Below are 17,009 nucleotides of genomic sequence, written 5' to 3' on the forward strand. Positions count from 1 at the left end.
AAAAAATTGCTTCCAAATATAACTTAATCAACAGTAATACCCTTGGGGCTATCTAGGAAAAAAAACCACATATGGAACTTCTTTATCTATTACTGTCTACTTTTTAAAAATTATTTATTTATTTCTACATGCAGTCTTGCTATGTTGCTCAGGCTGGTCTCAAACTCCTGGACTCAAATGATCTTCCTGCCTCGGCTTCCTGAAGTATTGGGACTGCAGGCATAAGCCACTGTGCCTTGCCATCTATTTTTTTTAATATGCATATTGGGATCACAGCTATTGGGATTATAGCTCAGTTTCCAGTGCTTAATCATCAAAATCAAAACAAATTATGAAGTATTTATTATTATTTCTATATATGAGATATATAATACATGCTAGGGATGATGCAAAGATGCATAAGGCAGGAGTGTTGTCAGAGTTTACAGCTTAATTAAAGAGACAAGGGATCTGAAAATTAACAAAACATTTCAAGAGTTAAACAAGAAAGAAAACTTGGGGCCTTAGCCGGGAAGTTATAGAGGCCCTTGCTATTTATAGGATCTAGTTTAACAAAAGGTTAAAAAATTAATTATTGATTATATAATTTAAAAAGTAGAAATGTTATATCTACTTCCCAACTGTTATATCACTTCCCAATCCTGACCTTGGCCTTTTCTTAGACTTGTGATTTCTTAGAACTTGGGACAACATGTTAAGGAAAAAATACGTGGGCTTGCTCATCCTCCTTTTTTTCCCTCTTGCTGATTGCAAAGATAATTTTTAAACTAAAATAAACACAAATTGTGTAAGTATAACATTTGGATCTCACATCAGACTCACACAAATCCTACATTCTTATCTAGTACCAATCTTCGTTAATGATTGAAAGAATTCTAGGGAAGTGCTGGGCACAGATAGAACATTATTTCCCTGAAGAACCTGAAATAATCAGACATGCCTTTCCAAAACATCCCTGTTATTTCCCATTATGATGTACTCTGGTTTCATATAAACAGATAGGTTTTTAAAAATTTATACAGAAACAGTGAAAGGAAATAATTCCAGTCTCAAAAGTTTTCTATTTTATAATCTGTTAATTACAAAAATAGAGAAATGCCCATGTGGCTATGCCCTGTTCTCCAGCCAGCCATGACTCATAAATCCAAAAATTTCAGGTTTATTTACCATAAGCTATCTAGCCAGGCCAGGTATACCCTACTAAAATCATTTTATAGAGAAGAACTTTCATGTACCTTTCCTCTAGTTAACCACTATTAACAAGATAAACAAGAAGGTCTGGAGGTCATTAACATGTGGTCTATCAAGGTCATTCATTCCCTTCACATACCCTGGGGAGTAAGTCACAGACCTGCTGTTAATACCCCGTTTTTCTCTTTCTTTTTCTCTTCCTTGTCCTCTTTTTCTCTTTCTCCATATATTATATATATTATATATGTGTGTGTGTGTATGTATGTATGTGTACATAGAGATATATGAGTAAAATGTACACAAATTGTTTTTAATTGGATGCATAAAGATATTTCCACCTTGAACTTTTGCTGTGTCTGCTCAGCCCCTGCTGCTCTATCTAGGGTTCATTCTTCTCTATTATTTGATATTTTTTTTTTTGGCAGAAAATTTCTTGAAGTATTGATATAAGAGTGAGAATAAAACAATCTAGACTTTATTTGATAAAGCACTTATATTTATATAGTAACACAGGGTGCCTACACTTTCAGATAGAGATTTTTCTTTCTCTTTCTTTCTTTTTTTTGACAGCCTTGCTCTGGAATGCCGTGGCACAAACATGGTTTGCTATAGTCTCAACTTTTAACCCTCTGGGCTTCAAGCAATCCTCCTGCCTCAGCATCCTGAGACCACAGGCACATGCCACTATGCCAGGCTTTTTTTTTTTTTTTTTTTTTTTTTTTTTTTTTTTTTTTTTTTTTTTTGTAGAGACAAGGTATTATTTTGTTGCCCAGGCTGGCTTCGAACGCCTGACTCAAGTGTTTCTTCCACTTTGACTCCCTAAAGTGCTAGGATTACACACTTGAGATACTGTGCCCAGCTATATTCAGACAGAAATTTTTCTTACTCTTCAGAAAATAGAAGCCATTATTTATCTTCAAAAACATATTAATTGCCCAGGTTGGTTTTGTGATTTTGAGTTATTACAAGAGAAAGTATGAGAAATATTTCTTTTACACTATGTAGTTATAATAATAAAAAATAAAGAATATCATTCTGCAATAAGATGAAACGTTCTGCATGTAATTCATGGGCAGACCCAATGCTCAAGGCTTGGGGAAGTTGTGACTTACAACCAAAGACCATATATATTTGCCTAGTAAAGCTAGAACCATAGGCCTCTGGCTTAAGGGAAGGATGAGACTTGATCTGTTCTGGAAGGAAGGGGTGGTGTCAAATTCAAGGACATGCACAAATGTTACAAAGGTTCCATCAGAGCTCTTCTCATCCATCTAAACTAATCAGGTCCTACCTTTCAAAAAGTCTTGCAATTGAGAGTATGAAGAGAAACACATTCTATGATATCTATTAAATATGGTCTTGGCCATACTCTCTATCTTAGGGAAGCTCTGATGGAGGTGGTCGAATGTGATGTAGAAATCCTTTGCTTTTCTACTCCATTGGTCTATATGTTTGTTTTGGTACCAGTATTGTGCTGTTTTGGCTACTGTGGCCTTGTAGTGTAGTTTGAAGTCAGGTAGCCTGATGCCTCTAGCTCTGTTCTTTTTGCTTAGGATGCTCTTGGCTATACAGGGTCTTCTTTAATTCCATATGAAATTTAAAATAGGTTTTTTTTTCCCTAACTGTGAAGGATGTCAGTGGTAGTTTGATGGGGATAGCATTGAATCTACAAATTACTTTGAGCAGTATAGCCATTTTCACGATATTGATTCTTCCTAGCCATGAGAGGCCTCAGAAATAACACCACACATCTACAACTACCTGATTTTCAACAAACCTGACAAAAACAAACAATGGGGAAAGGGTTTCCTATTCAGTAACTGATGCTGGGAAAACTGGCTAGCCACATGTGGAAAACAGAAACTTGACTCCTCCCTTGTGCCCTATAAAAAAAATTAACTCAAGATGGATTAAAGACTTAGCTGTAAAACCCAGAGCTATACAAACTCTAGAAGAAAATCTAGGCTCTCATCTGAAGGCTCTAGAATAAGAAAATAAACGAAAAGGAAAAGAAAAAGAAAACCTAGGCAATACCATTCAGGACATAGGTACGGACAAAGACTTCATGACAAAAACACCAAAAACAATCGCAACAAAAGACAAAATTGACAAATAGAGTCTAATTAAACTAAAGAGCTTCTACAGAGCAAAAGAAACTATCATCAAAGTGAACAGGCAACCTATAAAATGGGATAAAATTTTTTCAATCGACCCATCTGACAATGTTCTAATATCCAGAATTTACAAGGAACTTAAACATATCCACAAGAAAAAGACAAACAACCCCATCAAAAAAGTGGGCAAAGAATATGAATAGACGCTTCTCAAAAGAAGACATTTACATGACCAACAAACATGTGAAGAAAAGCTTAACATCACTGATCATCAGAGAAATGCAAATCAAAAGCATAATGAGATACCATCTCATGCCAGTCAGAATGGCAATTATTAAAACATCAGGAAACAACAAATGACGGCAAGGTTGTGGAGAAATAGGAACACTTTTGCATTGCTGGTGGGAGTGTAAATTAGTTCGGCCATTGTGGAAGACATATGGCAATTCCTCAAGGATCTAGAACCAGAAATACCATTTGACCCAGCAATCCCATTACTGGGTATATATCCAAAGAAATACAAATCATTCTACTGTAAAGACACATGCACACATATGCTTATTGCAGCACTATTTACAATAGCAAAGACATGAAACCAGCCCAAGTGCCCATCAATGATAGACTGGATAAAGAAACTGTGGCATATATACACCATGGAATACTATGCAGCCATAAAACAGAATGACATCATGTCCTTTGCAGGGACTTGAATGGAGCTGGAAGCCATCGTCCTCAGCAAACTAACACAGGAACAGAAAAGCAAACACTGCATGTTCTCACTCATAAGTGGGAGTTGAACATTGAGGACACATGGATACAGAGAGGGAAGCAACGCACACCAGGGCCTGTTGGGGGTGGAGGTTGAAGGAAGGGAACTTAGAGGATTGGTCAATAGGTGCAGCAAACCACCATGGTACACCTATACCTATGTAACAAACCTGCACGTTCTGCACGTGTATCCCATTTTTTGTTTTGTTTTGTTTTAGAAGAAATAAAGAAAAAAAAAGAGGGTAGATCTCATTTTAAATGATTTAGACCAGGGTAAAACATTAAAATAATCTTAAAAAAAAAAAAAAGAAAATAAATGCTTTGCTTTCTCAGCCTACAGGGAGGTAGAAGAGTGCTTACATCAGGGCTGGCCAAGTTTTTGTTTCATTTTGCTTTTTATTCCCCTTTATTGCCCAAAGCAGCAAAGACTAATGTAGGTCTCTGAAAGATAGGGGTAACGGAGTAACTTCATTGTGTAAATGGGCCAAGGAAAACCCACCTAACAGTGCAGGGAAGGACTAATAGAGTAGTTTTGCTGATGCCCAAGATAGCAGCCTCACAGTGGTGGATTGGCCACACCCAGTAATACAAATGGCCAGTTTTTAACCAAAAGTATTAGAAAGTTGAAACAGTTGGAAGCAATAGCTGAGATGATGATATTATTTTATTTATTTATTTTTATTTATATACATTTATGAGGTACAAGGGCAGTTTTGTTACAGGGACATATTGCATAGTGGTGAACCTGGGCTTTTAGTGTACCCATCACCAAAATAATGCACATTGTACCCATTAAGTAATTTCTCATCATCCATCCCTCTCCCAGCATACTGCCCTCTGAATCTCCAAGGTCTATCATTCTTATGATGAGGATTTTAAGCATCAATTCTCCTCGCTCCCCTTTATTAGAGTGACTTGGATAAGCCTTTAACTTTTTTGAATCTCAGCCCTTCCTCTCTCTCTCTCTTTCTCTCTTTGTTTCTGATGGAGTCTTACTCTACCACCCAGGCTGGAGTGCAGTGGTGCGATCTCAGCTCACTGCAAACTCCGCCTCCCTGGTTCAAGGATTCCCCTGCCCCAGCTTCATGAGTAGCTGGGACCACAGGTGCATGTCACCACATTCAGATGTTTTGTATTCTTGGTAGAGACAGGGTTTCACCATGTTTTGCTCAGGCTGATCTTGAACTGCTGAGCTCAAGTAATCCAACCGCCTTGGCCTCCCAAAGTGCTGGGATTACAGGCATGAGCCACCATGCCTGGCTGATAGCAGTTTTTTTCTTTATTGGATAGTAACTGGAATTGTTATAAGGATTAAATTGGAAGGGATAGATAAAGCATTTAGTGTGACATTTCTCACATAGTAGACACACATTAAACTTTGCTTTTCTTTCTGTCTAGAAGATTATATGGACTAAACTATGAGATACACTGTTTACAGAAAACTCATGACCAAGAAACCGTGGCCAAACAAAAAGGAGAGAAAACAACAAAACGATTCTTTCTAAAGCAACAAGGAAGCACATTAAAAATTACACGTTGCACTGACCATCTGACATGCAATGGCTTTGGGGGCCAAGATGGATATGGATAAGCTCAGAAAGTAAAACAGAAAAAAGAAGTTGAAAGTTTCAGGAAGAGCAGTGAGGCTTCTCAGTTGCATCCCCCTAGGAGTTAATGATAGCACAGAAGATGTGATATCATTTGCTGCATGCCGACAGTGAGCTAAGTCTCATCTAGGACCTGCTCTTAGAAGCTTTCCAGGCTCAATATCCAGAGATACTGTTTTTCTATCTTGTACAAGGGTTTAAAAAATGTGCAACGTGACTGTACTGATTTATACAATGAACTCACAGTCTATTTCTTTAAAAAAGATACACACAGAGAGAGTTAACGTGTTAATATTTTTCCTGAAAAAATTGATTTAATTCATTCTTCCTAATCCCTACTCCCCAACTCTATCCCCTGAAATGAAGGAGGGGAAGACTGAACAGGATTTGGAGTTTTCCCACTGAGAAAGGGGCATTTTCTGCAACCAGGTCAGTGTTCAAAGGACTAATGCTCTAAGGAAATTATCCAAAGGGGAGAGGCAGTTCAGGGTTATTAAGTTATTTTAAAACATTGCCTGGGCTGTTGCTGCTGACCTTTGTGAAGGGAAAAGGATGCTGCTTCCCAGGGGAACAGAATAAGAAGCAATTAGAGAAGCCTAGGAGAGACTCGGGAATGTTTGGGAATTCACACATACCCCAAATTACGTGGGAACTCTAAGAATGAAAATAAACTAATGTGATTAGGGACATATTTGGGTTCTAGAAAATATTCTAAAAATGCAGCTCACACTGGCTATATCTCTATGAGTGTTTTCCTAAAAGCCCGAACAGTTGGTATCTAATAGAGGTCAATTAGTCTTCAATCCAGTTTCAGAGGAGGGAAGGAAAGCCAATTAACATTTCTTATGTAATATTCCTTGTGTGTCATAAAGTAGAATGGGTGTCAGGTTAAGCAAATGGCTCAAATTGACAGAGTTAGGGTATGATAAAGCTGTTTCAAATGCAGATTTATTTGATGTGACTACTGTTTTTTTCTAACACGTGATTTTGTAAGAAAGTACATGTTTAAGAAAGTTAGAAAAAGAAAATGGGAAAATAGATGAAATAATTTACTACTCTTCTTTTGGAGAAAGCAACCTGAATATGTTCTATGCTCATTCTCACATTTCCGAAAGTGCCACGAATGAGGCAGGGAACGCCTACGCTATGCCAGGCTTATTATAATAGAGCATTATTTGGCCTGTATACACATTACATTTTAGCTGCCACAGGTGTAGGTATATGTATATATGTTGCCACCTTTCCACATTACATATGCCATATAGAATGCTACAACATTTTTCTGCAAAATAAAAACGTATCATTGATGACATTCTGTTAAGACTCAGTGGCTACACTATCCTGGCCCCAAAAGTGGTTTCTATCCACAATGCTCAGTGAAAAACAGTAGATGATCAATTTAAGGCTCTGTTGACCACTGAAAAACCAGAAGAAGCCTCATGAATGATATGTAGTAAAAACAGGTTGGGCACAGTGGCTCATGCCTGTAATCCCAGCACTTTGGGAAGCCAAGGTGGGCAGATCACAAGATCAGGAGTTTGAGACTAGCCTGGCCAATATGGTGAAACCCCATTTCTACTAAAAATACAAAACTTAGCCAGGTGTGGTTGTGGGCACCTGTAGTCCTCAGACACTTGGGAGGCTGAGGCAGGAGAATTGCTTGAACCAGGGAGGTGGAGGTTGTAGTGAGCCAAGATTGTGTCACTGCACTCTAGCCTGGGTGATAGAACCAGACCAGACTCCATTTCAAAAAGAAAAGAAAAGAAAAAAAAAAAAAAACAAAAAAAAAACCACAGTTCTCCTGAAACAAAGCTAGAGCTGAGAGTGATCTGAGGCATATCTACTTCAACCTTCTCATTGAGGTTGAGCTAAGTTATACTCCTTATCATATTGTTAGATAAAGACAGAACAGAATCTAGAACTCAGAATTCATACATTCATGTTAAGGACTGTCTCTTAGGCACCAAACTGTAGGAGATATGAGAAACTCTGTCAAACACAAAGCATGCTTTCTAACACTAAAGTTCATGTCTACAGTGTATGAGAGATATATTTGAGTGGTAAATTTAAACTGACACACAAATACTAGAAGATTTTTTTGAAGGTAAAATGAGTCAGCAAATGGAAAAGCACATAGAATTACTGACATATGTTCATTAATTCATTCAAATATTTACTGAGTACCTGTTATCTGTAAGGCACTATGCTAGAAAAAGAGATAAAACACATATCCTTATGTAGTCTGTTATTTCAGTCAAGGTGATACAAACCAGCTTAGGAAACTACAAAAAAGGATGTGAGGTTTTTTCATCAACCTATGAGACACAGATAATATCAACATCTACATCTCCCAATATGATCTACAAAACCAAAGGCGACACTCAGTACTCTGTACAACACTATGACACCCCCTTTCACTTTCTTTCAGTTAATACCTTAAATTGTTTTCATGATTATATCATCAATTATGTATTACCAACTATTCCTTCATTGTGGTTCCAGAGCTTAATAAGACTCAGGTAATGTGACCTTTAAAACCATCAAATGGCAGAGGAGAAAGCTCAGCAGAGAAGACTGACCTCTGGGTTATCTTTGTGTATTAAAGCCTTTTGGAAAGTCACAGCATCAGGCTTTGGCAGTGATTTCAAAAATTTAATTACCCCGAGATATTCACCAGCATCCTCAAAGCTCAAATTAGACAGCTGATTCTCTGTTGTATACACTTCTTATCATCAATAGTGCTAAACAATTAAGTAAAACATTTAATATTATTTGTCCTTTCTATCTTGGTAAGCTTGATGATGCAATAAGAATCCTCAAGGGCAATATGAAGATTCATTTTCACTTCTCTGGAAAATGATCACAAACAATTTCTATTTCAAAGTCAACATTCAGAGAATGTTAGTACTGGAAATGACCTGTGATATCATGTGATTCAATTTCCTTAAATGACAGAAGGAGAAACTGAGGCCCACAGAATATAAGCAATTTCCCACTGTTCAAATATTAATAGCTAGGTGACAATAACGCTGGAACTAGAGTTCAAGTCTTGTGATGCCTAGTTTATTTTAAATTTCTGCTATTTAATGTTGTCTTAGCTGCTAAAGGTATAGTTTGAAGGAAAATATACATAAGAAGGATCTCAGCAGAAACAACACCAAATTATATACTACATGAAGTGTTCATGAAGTGTTCATGAAATGTTATGACAAAATTCAACCGATTTTCAAACCCAATGTCAGAAGACTTTCATTCTTAGAATAGTGAGGTGTCTGGAATAACAAATGAGGACATGTTTTCTATGTTGATACCATACTCCAGTTTCTTTTTAATAAGAGCCCATATCATTGTCAGAAGATGTATCTACTACAAACCAGCCAACACAGGGATATTTAATATGCTGATTGCTGCTAAGGCTAAGATGTAGTTAGGCACTGCTCCCTCCCTCTGTATATAAATACAGTTACTGAAGTAGCACTCAATATTCTGAAGGATCAAATCAACCAACCAAAACTTGAATTGGAGGAATGCCTGGCACCAACAGGGGCTAGAGCAAGAATAAAAGCAAGATATGCTTTAAGCATGGGACATATTTGGAATCTGAAAAATTGCCATTAAAGTAGTAATAGAGGCACTATAGTAGGGGGCAGGGGGAGGTGGTGTCAAGACTCAGATGCTGCTGGAGTTAGGGGAATACTGGTACTAAAAATCATAGCACAATCCATGAGTTCAAACCATAATGTAGACTAATAGGATACAGAAAGCCACAAATACCAAAAGGTAAATCTAGACACATGGCCACAGTTCCATGTAGAGAGTCAAATACTCGTACTAACAGTTACAGGTATGGTAAGTCATAAGAAGACAGGAGAGTCAGAACCCAAATCAGCAATTTTGTCAGCACATACAGCCATAGTAATAAGAAATGTTGACTGAAGCAACTGTTAACTTCATTCAGTAAGGTTTGCATTTTGCTACATATCACATTTTGCTAAGCAGGAAGCAGCAGAAAGTTTTGAGCACCTCAGATGCAGTAAATGGCTGTGGAAACATGCCTGAGATTGAGAATGAAGAGAAGGGTCGATCAAGGTCATCAGGCAACATATACAGAAATGTATATGCAATGTCAAAAGTTAGCAGTAGGAAGATATAAACACTCCTCTGGACATGAGTTGCTTCTTGATCACTGCATGTAAGAAAAGCCAAACAGTTAGCAAGTTCCCAAGAACCCCATTTTTCACTCTTCTGTGAAGGGCTTCAGAGATATTTAGAAAGGTAACCTGATGAAATGCATTACTACTGATTGAGTCAGCAGGTTTACTCCTGAGTTTCATTAGTGAATTCTTCCCAATATTTAGCAACCACAGCGTCTTTGAAGGAGGAAAGGACCAGACCAGCTTGTCTAAAAACCAAATCCTTCCTCAGGGACAGCTGGCAGAAATATAAGGTCAAACACTTCAGCTGGTATTACAGAAAAGTAGCAGAAAACTGACCTTTGGCTAGAACAAATATATGTAGAAGAGGTTATAACCTCAATTGACCTCTCCATTTCTGTACCAATGGGAGTCAGCAAATAACATTTACTTTCTTCATGAGTGAGTAGAAACTAGAGACAAGGCTAACAAATTTCATAACCAATATTTGGGCCAGTCTAGTCATGACATCCCAAAGAAGGTGTAACAGAGCTAGAAGACATCCAGGGAAAACCAACTGAGATAATCAAGGGGAAAGCTTATCTTTCAGTCAAGGACAGACTAAAAAGGATTAGAATCTCTCACACTGGAAAGATGCAAATGAAAAGCATTAGTTGGGGGATGTGAGGCTAAAGTCGACTCTGGATAAATATAAATGTCTTTAGTGAATTTCAAAGAATTTAATTGATGCCGTTCCTTGAGGTGAAAGGATACTGATTAAAGAGAAATTAAAATGCCTTTACTTATATAGGGATTTATGGAATATACTATTATTATTATTATTTTTGAGACGGAGTCTTGCTCTGTCACCCAGACTGGAATGCAGTGGCGTGATCTTGGCTCACTGCAACAGCCGCCTCCCAGGTTCAAGCAATTCTCCCGACTCACCCTCTTGAGTAACTGGGACTACAGGCACGTGCCACCACTTCTAGCTAATTTTTGTATTTTTAGTAGAGATGGAGTTTCACCATGCTAGCCAGGATGGTCTTGATCTCTTAACCTTGTGATCTGCCTGCCTCAATTTCCCAGAGTGCTGGGATTACAGGCATGAGCCACCACTCCTGGCCAAGGAACATACTATTATTAAGACAAAGCTGAAGTGGTAAATAGGAAAAGTTGGACATCACTGGATAAACTCACTGCCAGTTGATTTACAATGCATTCTTAAGAAGTGGTCATGATGTATCCGAATTTTTTAGGTAAAATGTACTAGGTTACCTGACCAAACAACCATTGGTATCTTCATCTGGGACACAGTTCTGAGCTAGATGCCCTCTTGCTCTGAGCTAGTGTGATACTTCTTATGCTTTTATTATGACATCTATGCTGGAACATCCTGCATGCATGTTTGGGATTCCTAAATTCTTTTGACAGTCCAGAACACAGAAGAATAATTCTATAACTCATTAAGAAAGCAAGAGAGTCCCAGCTCTTGGCTCTGTTTGATTTACTCATATGGGAGTATGCAACATAAAAAGGTGAAAGAAATCCTAACAGAATGCAGCAGCTGGTTAAAGGCTATTATATTGAAATTTTCATGAGTTTGACAGTAGGCCAAAAAACTGCAAAATGGTAGAGAGTAGAAAAGGCAGTTGTAACAGGTTGAACATTGTTGGTGATTATTTTTTCAGTGGCAATGAAAGCTGTAATCAAATAACCTGAAAGAGATACTGGCAGGAATAAGGGAGCCCCAAGGGAGAGGAAATAAGAAAACTCTAACAGTGATGTATGCTGTGGACTAATAAACTAGAGAAACATGTAGTTTGAAGTATCAAAATCAAGGTTCTTAGCATCATATGAAAAGCTGATGTCAGGATGCAGGCATAAACACTGCCTGATTTGCAAACTAGAGCAAAAGATGTTAATGACTGAAAACCTCAAGAATGAGTGCACCATTCAACAACCAACAGGAACTGTGCTCTTGGTATAGAAACCTCCTGTTATGTGGGCGATCCCTTTATCCCAGCATTGAAAAGAAAAAGTTATAACGCATTGCAAACATAGTCCGAGAAGACACCTGGTTTTGCAGCTGGGCATCTGTGGTAAAAACTCTTGACTGGCAGTCAAGACAAACAAGGTAAGAAAGAGGGAAAATGAGGACTGGTTGAAGAATTGTCACTGTAAACTTATTTTTATTATTTTTAGACCAATACGGCATCTCAGATTATGAGTGGCATGAGAAAGTGCAGAAAGTCCACTGAACCTTGTACATCAAATTAGTTTGGTTTCAATGGAACATTTTAGATAACAGTAATGGCTGGTAAGAAACAAATGTCATTAATCATGTGCTTACTGACAATGTTCATTTTATAAACATGTGTTTTCCCTATATTACAGTTTAACATTTTACACTTATATTTGAGAAACTATATCATCCATAATTTCAAACAGATTATAATTGTAGAGAAAATTGCTCTCCATAACATTTCAGAGATATTTTAGAGAAATTATGTTATTTTCTCATTCCAAGGAACTGATTATTTCAGAGGCTTTTAAGGTCTGGATACTCAACTTTCTGCAAATGTGGCCTGCCTATTGTTCTATCTCTCTTATCATGAGCCAGGAGGAATAATAGTCCTAAATTATATACCAAGATTTGAGCTTTTTAAAGAAGTGCCTGGTGAAATTGGAGTGCGTTTATGGGGCATACCTAAAGCTAATTAAACAGTGGAAAAATGAAATTCCTATTTTTTAAAAAGAATTTACATTACGTTAATTAAAATAATGCATTTTAAAAAGAAAAATATTATTGAACAAAAGCTGAAATCTTCGGTTTTTAAGTTTGGACAAGACAACTGAATGAGTCATACTCATTAAATCTTAGAGCTAAATGGATCTTAGAGATCATCTAGTCCAACTCTGTATTTTATAAATTAGAAACAAGGGTTTGGCTGGGCACAGTCTCACGCCTGTAATTCCAGCACTTTGGGAGGCCAAAGTGGGTGGAACACCTGAGATCAGGAGTTTGAGACCAGCCTGACCAATATGGTGAAGCCCCATCTCTAATAAAAATACAAAAATTATCTGAGCATGGTGGCAGGTACCTGTAGTCCCAGCTACTCGGGAAGGTGAGACAGAATTGCTTGAACCTGGGAGGCAGAGGATGCCGTGAGCTGAGATGACACCACTGCACTCCAGCCTGGGTGACAGAGTGAGAATGTCTCAAAGCAAAAAAAAAAAAAAAAAAAAAAAAAGAAACCAAGGTTTTTATAGGTTGAGTGACTTGCCTAAAGCCATGTAATTCACTAATGACAGAGCCTCTAAGACTAGACTGGGGGTCTAAAATCGAAGTTTTCTTATTCATAGGTCTGTGCCCTTATCAATACCATCACCATCATCTTCAGGTACATGAAGGAGCATTGGACATTTTAGGATATGTAGCTGCTCTCTAATTCCACTGAGAAACAGCAAGAGACTAATACACAGAAAGGAACTACAGCTTTTCTGGAATTTGTTTCTTTTTAATTTTTTAGATGGAGTTCACTTCCATTCACTCACAGCAATGTACTGGGATCTCTTATTGTAGACATAACATCAGGGAGAAGAAGATGAATATTTAGGGAAAGAACGATGGAACTGGGGAGACCCTAGGAATCCAAGTGAGACTCTAGTGAGCCCCAATCAAATAGTCATTTGAAGAATAATAGCTTAAACTTGTCTTAAATTATTCAGTGATTCTAAAACCTCATATATGAGAAGAGAAAAAGAGTATTTCAGCTCACCAAGGAATTGGCTAAAAGTGAGAGATTTATGAATTGCTAGAAGAAGTAGCAGGTCTTACATACCTTACTCAGAACTAAAAATTTGTGAGGACAAAAACACTGTTGTAGAAAATCACTGTGTGTAGAGTTTGAAGAAAATTGTTCCATAAAGTATACAGTGGATGTAAGATAATACAGTGGATGTCTAAATCAATAAATTATTTAATAAAACATGTGACTTTAATAGGTATTTAAAATGTCTAATTTTGAGTGAGTAAATGAATGAACTAAATATAATAAAAATAATTAAATTCAAAAAATAAGAAAACCTAAAAAGCAGAATCAAAGCATACTAACAAAGAATTTTTAAAGTTAAGAGATACCTCATCTGGAAAAATTTAATAAGACAAATGGTAAACCATTTTCTAAAGCATGGATCCCTTCTGAAAGAGTCAAAAGACTACCTTCACTCCCATTTTTCTGAGTTAACGAAATAGAGGCACAAAATCAAATTTCTTGAGGACCGTAGTAATGAAGATCTAGGACTGCTGTTATTGCTTTAGAATTGAATTAAGAAGAATTGATGGGCAGTGAAAGAATAAAAACAGATTCGATATAAGATGGCAGGTGGAACAAATGGGAAAACATACAATATTTTTAGTAGGACTCAGAGCAGAAGCAAGTTCAAAGACTTCAGATGGTAGTGAAGACTATTTTATGAACTCAGTAAATTTTAATTGTTGTTGAGGTTTCCAATTCAAAATTAAATTTCAGTTAACAGTTACTCTACCGTACCATGAAGGAGAAATTGGAAAGGTATCATAATCAGTCAATATCCTCTCTCCTCCATGTTGACCCAATGTACTGTCATTTATATTTCACTCAAAATCCTACAGAAGGTGCTTTCAAGCACCCATATTCTTTTGACTGGCACAAATGTTTCCAGAAAACAGTATCATTATGCTGTTAAGTGACAAATACCGAGTGTTATGTATCAAGAATGAACAACAAAGCCCCACAAATCAAGGACTGCTGCTTTCTGCCTTTTGGAAACTTGAAATATTCATTCACCCAAAACAGTTGTGTACATATAACTACAGAAATCATTTATCTTTGTCTGAAGAAGAAATGTGGGAAAACTCCTAAATAAATGAAATTGTTCTTGCAAAGATTGACTCCCACTATCAATACAATTATCTGGAGATTTTTGTTCTATTGTGAAAAACCTGCCCCCCTCTGACACAAAACATACCATATATCCTGCATTAAATAAACTTTTCTTAGAAATGATTCCTTATTGCATCAGCAAATTTACAATGATAATTTTAGAATAAGTTTATCATCCAAACTTCCTCAGGAAAAAAATAAATAAATAGGTATTGTAAGCCAGGCTAATGTCACATTTTAAAAATAAACTCACTTGTGAACATACAGATTAGTCACAATAAATGTTCCTTTAAAAATGTGATAATTCCAACTTACTTGATATAGTAGGGCACTTTGTTTGGCGAGATGGCTCTCTCCCAGGGACCCTGGACAGAAGCTGAAAAGGAGAGAGGAAAAAAAAAAGAAAGGCAAGGAGGTCAAATTCATCGCCAACAGGAAAGACAACATTAATCTCCAGAATTACAATTTTACACTGATATTGGTCTGTTTGCTCAGCTGCCCATGAAGACGGGACGGATTAACCTGCTGTTCTGAAATTTCTGGCCTAATCTAAGTGAAATTGAACTCATTCAGGCACAAAGATAAATGCAAAGGGGAAAAAAAAAACCAAAAAAACAAAAAACCCGCAAACCTTTCCACTGCTAAACCTATAGAGCAGATAAGAAACTGAAGGAGTAGATGGATGGAGTTTCTTGTGTGTGTTTCCACTGAGTGCTTTTCTTGTAATACTTTCTGTTGCTGGTTCTCAAGCTCTTTTACTATTTGATTGACTGGATTTTATTAATTCAGTAGGTGAAATATCCCTGTGTGCTATGTTTACATTCTAAGTTACTGAAGCTAAAGTAATATGCTTATCACTCTGATATGCTTGTTTTTGTCTTTATTAGTTTAAAGAGAATTCAAATTCATTTACCAAAGACAGGCTTAATTTGGTGCCTCAAAATGTCTGCTGACCAGTGTGATCTTATCACAAAAGGTGACCAAAAGTGAGGGAATGGCTACGGATATCAGAGTATAATAAGACTTTTGTTATGACTGATGAATCCTATAAGTGAAATTTCATGTCACATACTAGGAATTTGTTTCATTATGACTTCACTGTGTATTGGTCAAATGAATGATCTTTGCTTTTTTTTTTTTTCAGGCTTAAGTTGTAGGATTTTTTCCAAAAGCTGAATCTCTACAAATAACTTTTATATACTGTTTGATCCGATGTTTTTTTTTTTTTCTTTCTTTAAGACAAAATAATCTTGTTTATGAGGCACTATAGCGTTTCCTCAACAATATCATCTTCCTCCTGATTACAGTTTTTAGGCACTGGAGCTTTAAGCAACACAGAATATTATCAGAAATAGAAATATAAGAAGCATTCTTATTAACCTCTAGCAATTTTATGTGTCTGTATGTTTTTCCCTGAATTTTCATTCTGCTAATAATTTGAAGCACAGCTGATGCTGACCATTATTTCCTCCTATGAAAAACTCCCTTTTAAATTAGTCTCACAGTAAATTCACTCTGCAGTGTATTGAGATGTAAGAAAACGTCAAAGCTAATATATTCTTGACTATACCATATAATATGAAAGAACAGCTTCTAATAAAAGTTAACTTCACCCACTGCCAGACAATTTAAGGGTAATGAAACTCCAGCTTCTTTGTTTTATATAAAGTAATAAGAGGGATGAAATAACCCAACCATTAACCAGACATGCTATTTTATACCTTGAAGATATGTGATTTAAACGATACAGGAAATGAATTTGTATTTAGCCACTAATTATACTTTTTTATTTTGGTGGATGGAAAATTTTAATATGGAGAAAAAAGACATTTAGCTGCGGTTTTGAATTAGTCCCTGACATTCAATTTCTCTCTGTCCTTCTTTCTCTATTCCTTTCTTTTCCTTCCTCCTGCCTTCGCTGCTTCCCCTTCCATCTTTGCCTTTCTCGTTCTCTTCCAAACTCTCCTCTTGTCCTTTTTTCTTCTGTAGGATACAGCTCTCCTGTCCAAAGAAGTTCACGGAGTAAATAAGATCTGATTTAAAAACATGGGCTGGCCGGGCGCGGTGGCTCAAGCCTGTAATCCCAGCACTTTGGGAGGCCGAGGCGGGTGGATCACAAGGTCGAGAGATCGAGACCATCCTGGTCAACTTGGTGAAACCCCGTCTCTACTAAAAATACAAAAAATGAGCTGGGCATGGTGGCGTGTGCCTGTAATCCCAGCTACTCAGGAGGCTGAGGCAGGAGAATTGTCTGAACCCAGGAGGCGG

At 37.0% G+C, this 17,009-nt stretch overlaps 1 protein-coding gene across 12 annotated transcripts in view; it reads right to left on the reverse strand.

Moving 5' to 3' along the window:
• Positions 1-17,009, reverse strand: part of DMD (dystrophin) — a 2,654,855-nt gene that overhangs the window by 205,564 nt on the left and 2,432,282 nt on the right. For all 12 annotated transcript variants that reach the window (XM_074391460.1, XM_074391464.1, XM_074391461.1 and 9 more), the window contains one exon: positions 15,057-15,117. In XM_074391460.1, the coding sequence (XP_074247561.1) occupies positions 15,057-15,117 (61 nt within the window). The remainder of the gene's footprint in view (positions 1-15,056; positions 15,118-17,009) is intronic.

The sequence above is a fragment of the Saimiri boliviensis genome, chromosome X (assembly GCF_048565385.1).
Source record: "Saimiri boliviensis isolate mSaiBol1 chromosome X, mSaiBol1.pri, whole genome shotgun sequence".
Taxonomy (NCBI): Eukaryota; Metazoa; Chordata; class Mammalia; order Primates; family Cebidae; genus Saimiri; species Saimiri boliviensis.